The 11,048-nt window shown below is 35.2% G+C and overlaps 1 protein-coding gene across 1 annotated transcript in view; it reads right to left on the reverse strand.

The window, feature by feature from the left end:
* The window catches only part of LOC150040304 (transmembrane protease serine 9-like), a 32,878-nt gene extending 22,973 nt beyond the window's left edge, over positions 1–9,905 (reverse strand). Inside the window, exon 1 of the mRNA XM_090327290.1 lies at positions 9,817–9,905. Within this exon, the coding sequence (XP_090183416.1) occupies positions 9,817–9,859 (43 nt within the window). The 5' untranslated portion in view covers positions 9,860–9,905. The remainder of the gene's footprint in view (positions 1–9,816) is intronic.
* Positions 9,906–11,048: the final 1,143 nt, after the last annotated feature.

Here is an 11,048-nt window from a genome sequence, read left to right on the forward strand (position 1 = left end):
CACACACACACACACACACACACACACACATATGTATGCATGTATTTTTCTGTATCCTTTGTCTTGTATATAAATTTATCCAATCCAAGGAAGGGAAATCACAGGAAGGATGAACAAATGTAACAATGATAGTCACTAGAGACTTCATTGAAAATGAACTTTACAACATGGGAGGAAGGATTTATTGAAGGGAAACTGGGAGTGGGTACCATGAAGGAAGGATAACAGTGTTTGAAATGTACTCATTACCTTATTCATATAACTGTAACTCCCTCCATTCATCACCTTCAGAATTATAGTGATAACATTAATAATGATACCTTCAGAATGTGTCCAAAGTCTGATTTTTTGGGCCTTAGAACAGACCAAGTGACATACCCCATGTTGAATTAACGGACTGAATAAATTCATAAATTCATTTGAGGCAGAACCATAATCTGACTGTAACCTGACATAATCTGGCTTGTTCCAGGTTCTGATTTCTTGAGTCTTAGCTCAGGCCCAAGCATAATTTATAGTGCCTATTCCATTTTTGAACTGAATCCATAATATATCAGAACAAAATTATGTTGGGTCTAAGTCTCTACTCTCTTTTTCTTTTCTTTTGTTGTCAGGGTAGATACAGAGGGAGTTAGTTACATTCATCAGGTAGTGGATGCATTGTTTCTTGAGCATTGATTTTTATAAATATATGCTAAAGAGTAGTTGTGAAAGCTTTCGGCTTTTGACTGCTAGAAACTCAGAATGGGTCCACTGTTGTGAATGTGGAAGATGCATCTGTTGACCTAAGTTTCATAGTAGTAGAGTCTCTGAGACACAAAACAGCTTCTGCCTTCACTTTCTCTGGTGCAGATGTTGCCTGTGTACATGGTATGATTTTATCAGATACTGATTACATTGAACTCTCAGAGGTTAGTTTCATGAGTATTTCAGATACAGGCAAGTAGTGCTGGATAATCAGAATAAGACCACAATATGATAAGATTGGATGAAGGTTTTATAACCTTGAATAGACTATATCATGTGATCTATTCCAGGGTATACTGTTTAAGATTTATCCTCTGTCAAAGGATTTAGATTTCTAGTGATGATTTCCCTTGGATGCTGGAAATAATTTTGAAGGTGAACTATCTATTCAGAATTATCTGGGCAGTATTTCTCCTGGGTTCAAAAGAAAATGACTTTCTTTTTGGCCAGTCCTAGGCTTAATCTCAGGACCTGAGCACTGTCCTTGGACTTTCTCAAGGCTAGAGCTCTACCACTGAGGAATCGAACCTGGGTCTTGGTGCATGCTAGGCAAGCATTCTACCACTAGGCCAAACTCCCGGCTGCTGGAAAATGACTTTTGAAGTGATTTTTCTTACCTAGGAAACTGCTAGTGAAAATTCAATCTGCATCCAGATATGACATTGAAGATGTTGCCTCTGTCATATATACAATATACAATTCACTTCTAATCAGAAAACCATTTTTCAATTTGTAGTACTTATCTAGGGATACACTGTTACTCAACATGAGCCCAAGATATGATTTCATGTATTTCAGCCTCTGTTCTTATCTAGATGTGTCCATGGAATAGCTTTTAATGCTTTGGTCCTTGTCCAGGGATAATATACCCACTGACTCAACCAGAAATGCATCCTGTAACTATCTGAATTTTCAGTAGAAAAAAAATCACATATTGTAGCTGCACTACATGTATGCAGTTTATTGAATTCTAGGCTCTGTTTTGTGATTTTGTTTTCCACAAGGATCCATAGTAAGGCTTCATTAGTTTCAGCCTACATTTAAAGAATTTTACATTCTGTTGGTATATTTACTTTTGGTGATCCAGATACAGATACTATACTGTGTCTCATTACTATTTTATTCTTGTTCAAAACATTTGCGAGTGGATATTTCATCTGTGTTCCCAAGGTGATTTTACCAAATTAAGATTGTTCATAAAAAATTAGTGTCAGTTGTTTGCCAGTGGCTCTCACCTATAATCCTAACCACTCAGGAAGCTGAGATCTGAGGGATTATGCTTCAAAGACAGCTCAGACAGAAAACCTAGTAAGACTCTTGCCTCCAATGAATTCCTCAAAAGCCAAAAGTAGAGCTATGGTTCAAGTAATAGAGTGCTGGCCTGAGGAAAAATATTTAGGTACAGTGGCCATGCACTGAGTTCAAGCCCCAGGACTAGCACCAATAATAAAATAAATTAGTGTTGCAGCTTTTGTGCCCTTGTCATAATTGTATTAGTTATTGATTTTGTCTTTATTAGAGATTTAGCATGTGTCCACAGTTTGACTGTTTTAGGAATTACTGCTTTTAATATCACATGTTGCCATATAAGTGAGACTATATCAGCCTCTGGTTGTGTCCAACACATTTATTTCTGAAAATTTGTTCTGGTTCTTTGATGTGACTGTTTCAGAGTCAGATTTTCCCCAGGCACTTTTCTTTCAGCTTTAGCTTGCACCCATTGTGTAATTGTTTCTCACATATTCTTTGAGCTAATATATTTGCTTCAGTAGTCTTGAGTAAACTGTGTTTCTCTTCCTTTTATAGACTGAATCAGATATTTGTGTAAGTATACCAATATTGGGATTAGAGCCTGTATACTATCCCTAGGCCTCTTGCTCAAAGCATGTGCCTTTGTTTTGGGTTGTTCTAGTTTATTGGTGGTAAGGGTATTGCAATACTTTCCTGCCCAGGATGGCTTTGAAGCATGATTGTTAGATCTCAGTCTCCTGAGTCACTAAGATCACAGGTTTGAGCCACAGGAAGGACCTCATGGGATATATTATTTACATAATATTGGCTAAGTCCTGCCTGTTCTAGCCAGGAATTTAGGGCTGAAATCTATTTTAGAGGGTTTTTTGGTTTTATTTTGTTTTGCTTTTTAACTGTGAAGTTGCTGGGTCAGGTTCAGGCTAAAGTCTGTGTCTGGCAAACCAGTTTAGGTCTACACTGTGATTGAATTATGTCAAAACATGTCCAATAATTGTCTTCTAGAGAAACATCTTGGGTCAATGGTATTGCTTAATTATTTTATAGTATCGTTCCAAAGACTGGTGATTTCAGAATTAGGCTAAAACTCTGTGAGATAATGTGTTTCAAACTTTGTCCAAAGCTTGATTCAATGTATTAGATATAGGCTCTTATAGCTTTTACCTTTGTGAAAGAGTGTTAGTCTACTCTATAACTGATTCAATTGCCTAGTATATTCAGGTATGTGCTGTAAATGAAGTAGCTGTTTCCAAAGTAAAACTGGATCAGATGTCAGTAGTGTCTAATCTCTTACTGTTGAAGATCAAAAGCAAGCTAAACACAGGTCTTAACAGTAATTAAGACTGTGTCTGTGTTCTGAATATCTCATCAATAAATACTATCAAGGGAACTCATCCTGGATATTCATCTTGGAATACAGTAATGGTAAGTATATCTGATAATGGAAGTGTCTCTGAATTCAGTCTTTTAGATTTACCTGATGTGAAGATGAAGAGTCACAAATTTATCAGAAAACTGGCTATGAACTTCTTGCTGGGACTCACTATAGTGATATAGTTGTATCAGCCATCCAAAATAATATATAAATTACTGTAGATTTGAGTAGGGGCAATTGTTGTTTGCCTGTGTCAAATATTCTGACAATTTATGTCCTGCTGGAGATTCCATTGGAGGCCCTGGAGGGTGCTTTTCAATCAGCAAATAGGGGATATCCATAGACATAGTAGTATAATTTAGGTCCAGGCTGCAATCACTGTATCAGATACAGGTGATATTCATAGATTTATGGGTAAATTAACAAGAATGGTATGATTGCATTAGACATAGGAAATATCCATCTATTCACCGTTTTGGATTCAATCTTGATCATACATATGTTATGTAATTGTATCAGATAATAGGAATGACCACAGATTTAGTGGAGGATATTCAATTTAGGGTCACAAGTTGTGGCTATAACAGATAAAGGTTACATCTATGAATTTCCTACTAGAGGTTCATTCTAGAGTCATTGTGATGGGACTGAATCAAATAGTGGAAAATACTAGAGAGACTCAACACATGGCACGATTGTATCAAATGTAGGCTTTCTCAATAAAGTGAATGGTGGGTAATCAATCATTCTGAAGCAATTTTAATGTGCATCAGATATACTTTGTGTCCTCAAGTATATAATGGATATCCAGTATTCCGCTATGGCAGACACAAGCGTGGTCAACAAATTTCCTGAGACAAAAGCTACAATCCTAGCTGCTTAGGAGTCTGAAGTCTGATAATCATGGGTCAAAGCCCCTTGAAGTTTATGAAACTCTTACCTTCAGTAAACTAAACCCCCAAAAGCCAAGCAAATTCCAAATCTCACTGCATTTTAGTCAGTGTCTGAATCCCAAACTCTAATAATAGTTTGAGAATAAGGCTTTAAACAAGGAGTGGTTAGACTAGATCATGGGTTGCATACAAAAACCTTTAATCTTTTACTTTGGTTGTATATTTCTAAACTTCATAATGGGATGAGTGTACCGATTTCAGGATGCTCAAAAGATTGAAAATTTTCTGTCTATTTGGGTCCCCAGTCTCCTGTGATCAGATCGAGAACAGACCCAAACTTTTACCAAGGATAAGACAATTTGGGCCTAGGTTCTAAGTATAGCTGTTTGGCTATATTTAATGTTTATCTGTGTGCGTGTGTGTGTGTGCGTGTGCGTGTGTGTGTGTGTGTGTGTGTGTCTGTCTGAGTCTGTGTCTATGTGTCTGTGTCTGTGTCTCTCTCTGTCTCTGTTTCTCTGTCTCTGTCTCTCTGTAATTCTCTCTCTGGGTGCTGAAACTATTTGATATTAAGGCTGAATGCATTGTGGGTTTTTATGTTATTGTTTGTATTTTCAGGTTTAGTCTAAAACCCTGATTGGTATTGCATTGAGATAAATCAATCATTTTTCTGAGTAGGTTTCTGACTGTGTTACGTTTTCTATGTCTGTTTGAGTTGGAGTCCAGGTTCTGGTCACATCAGCTTTAGAATGAATGAAATACTCAATTCAATGAACCAAGCACGATAATATATGCTTAGGCTGCATTTGAGGGTTGACTATAATAGCCATAGGACTTAATTATTGGGTTGACTCTACCCCTTTGACTTGGTAGTTAGATCTTCCTGACTTGATTCTTTCAGTATAAAATTATTATAGTAGTTGTTTTTTTTTTTGGTCATGTCCTAGAGCTTGAACTCAGAGCCTGGGCACTGTACCTGAGCTTCTTTTGCTCAAGGCTAGCACTCTACCACTTGAAGTGCTGGAAGTACAGCACTGCTTCCAGCTTTTCCTATGTATGTGGTAGAGAGGAATTGAACCAGGGTCTTTGTACATACAAGGCCAAATTCCCAGCCCTTACATTTAAAAAGATATTTTTAGCATCACTTTTAATAGAGTCCAAGAGAAAGGCATGTTCATTGTATAAGAAATTTACCAGATTCAGGGAAAAATCCAATTGCAGTCTCCTTTTTCTGTAGGTTGTTGGTTCCATGTGCATTCAAGAAAGCATGCAAAGTGTGTATTATTGTGGATCTGCCCCCCTTTAGTATGGAATGAACCCATACCTCCATTTTGGTAGTTAGTAATAGATGTATTATAGATTATAGGTTCCATTTTATTAGCAGTAGTGTTTAAAGTTTTATCTACATGGTGTAGTTGGTTCTAATTTTCTCTGTACTTGATTGAATCCATACCATGATTCCTATTTTACTAGGCAATAATTGTATTTGTGTCTAAGGTATAATAGCAGGGATAAATTCTAGTCAGGATCTAGCTAGAAATTAGCCTTGGGAAGGAAGCTTTTAAATGCTTTAAGAGTTGTTAACTTCAGAGGGGACTTACGATTCACTTGTGCTCCAGATCCACAAGCACTGATTAGTAATAAACTCTGAAGTTGCAAAACACTACTAAATGGCTTTAATCCAGGATTTTACTAAGTCAGTAGTAGATTCCATGTTAATGTTTCATTTGTTGTTCATAAGGTCAGTCTCAGAATATAGACATTCCAATTATTTTAGTCTAGAATTAGTGAAAGATTGAAAAAGTATCCACTGTTCCTGAGATGATCTACATCAGAATTATTCCAAGTGTGGCAGTATGGTATCTGCAGCATTGAGCCATTAAAATTGCCTACCTGAAGAGGGTGGATCATTTTGAAAAGTGAAATGGTTTGTTGCCAAAGAAATTCATTAAAACAAAATGCATCGGAAGTCTGTTTGTGTCTGTGGAAAAATGCCCAATCCCAGAACTATCCAGAGTATACATGGGACATTAAAATATATCCCGTGAAAGGGCTAAGCCTATCTTTGGGCCATGTTTCTTCTTCTTGTGCAACTTGAAAGATATCTTATCTGTGATAGGTATGGGGCTATGTTGATGAACAGAATAGGATCTGAAAAATGCAACTGAAGGTTAACTGACCAGGCCTACCAGTTTCCAGTGAATGACTTGAGAGATAAAAAGAACCTTCCTTATTGTACCAGACTGAAAAAAATCATATATATATATATATATATGTATCAAATAGATACTATGTATATAACACTCATGCAAAACAAATGTAATCTTTTAAAGTATTTTGTATATGTTGGTATGTACACATTGATATGGATACATTTACATATGTTTCTAAACAATTATATGTATAAATTAGCCATAGATTTTATATTTTTTACAAGCATTAAAATATAAGATCCATCTGCTTTTCTATCACATATAAACTCCATCTGACATGGAAGACAACCATAAATAAGGCAAAAGCTCCACATGACAACATATACACAAATGATTGCAAATCTTTTTGACACTAAAAGAAATTTCAATACTAGAAATATCAGCTACCACGTTCTGGTATCCCCTTACCTGAGAATTTTATTTAAATATTCTCTCTCCCTCTTTCTTTCTGTTTGCTTTACCCGTGTGTGTGTGTGTGTGTGTGTGTGTGTGTGTGTGTGTGTGTAAATATATATGTATACATGTGTGAACATATATGGGAAATTATATTGAAATGATTTCCCACATTATAAATTCTAATATCAATCATATCTATATAACTTTAAATTGAAAATTCATCCCTATTCTGTGTTCAATGTATATATTGTGTACGTACACACGTATGTGTGTGTGTGTGTGCGAGAGAGAAAGAGGGAGAGAGAGCGAGAGAGATCGTGCGCGTGAGAGAGAGAGAGAATAAGAGAAAGAGAAAGAGAAAGAGAAAGAGAAAGGAACAGAGTATTTCAGACCTGGGGCTGGGGTTTGAAACCTGTCTAGGCCAGTATTCTTCTTGGCTTTGTGATCAAGACTAGTGGTTTACCACTTTAGGCGAACTCCACTTCCAGGTTTTTCCTTGTTAACTGAAGTTAAGAATCTGACATCAATTTTGCTTTGAATTATGATCCTGAGACTTCAAGCTCCTGAGATGCTATGATTACAGGTGTAACCTACTGGTGCCTCCCTGTTCTGACATATTTTGTGTTGAAAGTTTACATTTTTATATTTATAAATTGAGATTGTACTATAAATGAAAAATTACCTATAAATAATGACCTTCTACTTATAATAGTTTAGGAATTTTCTGTTTGTCCTTCTTGGGAAAGAAAATGGTATATGTATATATTTATAGTAAACATACGGTATTTTCAGGACTATTTTAGGTGTTTCTTCCTTAATTATACCTCATAGCTTGAGACTTCTGTTTGTTTATTTACTGCCAGTCTTCGGCTTGAACTCAGGCCCTGGGCCCTGTCCCTGAGCTTCTTCAAGGCTAGCACTCTACTATTTGAGTCACACCACCACTTCTGGCTTTTTCTGTTTTTGTGTTACCAAGGAATTGAAAGCAAGGCTTCATGCATGCTAGGCAAGCACTCTACCACCAGACCACATTGCTGAGCTATTGTTTATTTTTATATACTCAGTGTCTGTTTATGCAATAAAATGTTTTCATATTCTAAGAAGCCAATACCATGTCATAACCACAGTAAATCTTGTGTTTTCATTGTTTCCAAGGACTTCTTTACTTACTCAATTTCCCTACTGTTTCTCATCAAAACATTCCTGTTTTATTTGTGGTCCTAAGACTATATGTTTCTTTATAAAAATTTTACAACTATTTTTATAAGACACTTTTGGAATTTGTGCCCAGCAATCTTCTGTGGATGATTACAGATATATGTGTTTCAGCACTGTGGCTATGTTTGTAGTGACAGAATGAAAGGTTTAGAAACCCTACTGATAACTTCTAGATACGGGTCCCAAGGTTACTGTATTCTAAGGATCGAAGATGGAAGATATGATATTCTGTCCCTTAAGCATTTTAGAGCATCCCAAACATTTTGTAGTATACCTTTAAATCAGGACTGAGAATTAATGAAGTACTTTTGGCTTACGTTCCTCCATCGTAATTTATACATTTTTAAGAATTCTCATACACATTTATATTTATCCCAAATACCCCCCATAACTAGAATAAACATCAGTGTTAAGCACTAAAACGGTCAGAATTTATTCCTATTACAAGTAGCAATGAAATTTCTTCTTTGTGCTTTCATTGAACTGGTTTTTAGAACACAAATCTGAGTGCCAGGAGTTTGACCTAGTGGTAGAGTGCTTGCCTCACATGCACAAAGACCCAGGTTTAATTCCTCAGTAACACATATATTGAAAAAGCCAGAAAGTGACAATACCCAAGCCCCAGTTCAAGCCCCAGGACTGGCAAATAAATACATGAGTAAATGGATAGATAGATAGATAGATAGATAGATAGATAGATAGATAGATAGATAGATAGATAGATAGAATACCAATCTTCTGAACTACATGATACAGCAGAAAATGACATTGTGGCTTACTGTGATATAGAATATTCTTCAATGTTTGTACAGAAAGTCTTAACAACTTTCCTAGGAAATACAAGTATGAAAAAGTGGAATATCTTCCTTCCCAACAGAATACTGAGGGGGGACGCAAGCAGGTTCAATGCCCAAGAAAAATACAGGTTTGGATTTCAAAAATGTAAAAAATGCTTTATATTAAGGTGGAAAACACCAATAAAACTTTACTAAAACAAAATTGAGTACCAATGTATTAATTTACTTAGCAATGAAACACAATTAACTTGTTATTTTCATCACTGTGTTTTGGCCCTTTATATATCAAGGAGTGAATTTTATGCCTTCAAGTATTCTTACTATTGTATTTTTAAATACCATGAAAGTTTCTTTAATACAAGAAGATCAAATGTGAATATAGTTAATAAAGCAAACAAATAAAACAAAGCAAAGCTTAAAAATACTTAAAATGATTTTTTTAACTTAAGGGTATTACTCACAGTTTAGGCAAACTGCTACTTGTGGGCAGCATCCACCACTCACTCAGAATATAATCCTTGCAGGTTTTACATATGGGCAGAAGCCAGGGAGAATAGAAGATAGCTTGATTCTGACATTGGGACAATCATTTGAGGGCCAATGAGTTTAATCAATGCTTATAAGAATCACTACTATAAAGATTAGGTGAATGGGAAAAGCATTCATGAGAGATATTGTTCTATTTTTGTTCAGAAAGCAGAAGCAGGAGGAACAAAAAGGTGAATGAGAAAAGGGAAAATATCAATCATTACAAATAAATGTAACTAGGTAAAAAGAGATATGAGGAAAAATAGTATATCAGATTAATAATGATAAGAGATAAAGTAGAAAGGTACATATTATAAAGGTTAAACAAAATAAAAGGTAAATACTAAGACAAAGAAGTCAAAGTAAAAATATCCAGAGAAGATTCCCTAGTATGTATAACTTACCACCACACCAGTGAAAAAACAAACAGCAGAGTAAAGGGCTCATTGTGGCTCAAAGATGTGTGTATTCAAAGTCTAGACTAGTTGCCAAGGTTTGGGATTGAAATTTCAGGCTATGGAATGTCTGACATCATAATATCTATTTGTGAGGCAACTGTCTTTTCTTTTTTTTTTTGCCAAACCTTTTCTTTTGCCACAGCTCCACTCTGACTTTTTCTGTATCAAGCCCAGGGCACGGTGCATGCTACATAGGCACTCTACCAATAGCCCACACTCCTGGATCAATTGTATTATTTTTATTGACTAATAAAATAGAGTTTTACATATTAGAAATTACTCATTATGAAGGCATTTCTAATGGTTAAAACTAATACCAACTTTCTTTAGTTAGTATTAACATCTTTCTGAAATATCCAACCCTCAAACATTGTAAAAATCTGTAGTGTGTTATTACCTCAGGACTTTATCTCATGAAATAATTATATTCATTTATACACACACCTATGTTACTTGGATTCAAGATATACTTTATATTATTAATATATGTATATACTGGAAACATAAATATCTAATCAAATACATACACATGTATACATATATACATAAATCTATGCATGTATGTAATTGCATTTAAGATGTATGTATGTTTATACATACATATATATGAAATAAGATAAAAAGATGTTAATTCAATTTTGATACATGAAGCTGGGCTCTGGTGGTTTTGCCTGCGTAGCTACTCAGGAGGCTGATAATTAAGGATCACAGTTCAAGGCCATCTTGGGCACAAAAGCTTGTGAGACTTTTATTTCCAGTTAACCATCAGAAAACTGGAAGTGACACTGTGGCTCAAATGGTAGGTAGAGTGCTAACCTTGAGTTGAAGAGTTCAAGCTACTCCACCAACAAAAAAAGAAAAAAATGATACTTGCATAAATAACATTCAAATAGTCCAAAACTGTACCATATTTTATTTATTTATTTATTTATTGGCTTGAGCATACTTTCTCAACACAATATCCATTAAAGTGCAACATCAAGGATTTAATTTACTTCCTTCCAGGATTAATCTAACAGAAAAATGAAGCTAAGGACTTAAAATGGCAAGCAGAATATGCCTGTTTTTGGAATATAGAGATTAAAAAACTTTGGGAAATTTTCCCACTAAAGAACTACATTACTAAAGGTAGTTTCTAACGTATAAGGTAAAAATGCTAAAAATCAACTATAGTAATA

This window comes from Megascapheus bottae, chromosome Y (assembly GCF_031878675.1).
Source record: "Megascapheus bottae isolate mThoBot1 chromosome Y, mThoBot2.hap1, whole genome shotgun sequence".
Classification (NCBI taxonomy): Eukaryota; Metazoa; Chordata; class Mammalia; order Rodentia; family Geomyidae; genus Megascapheus; species Megascapheus bottae.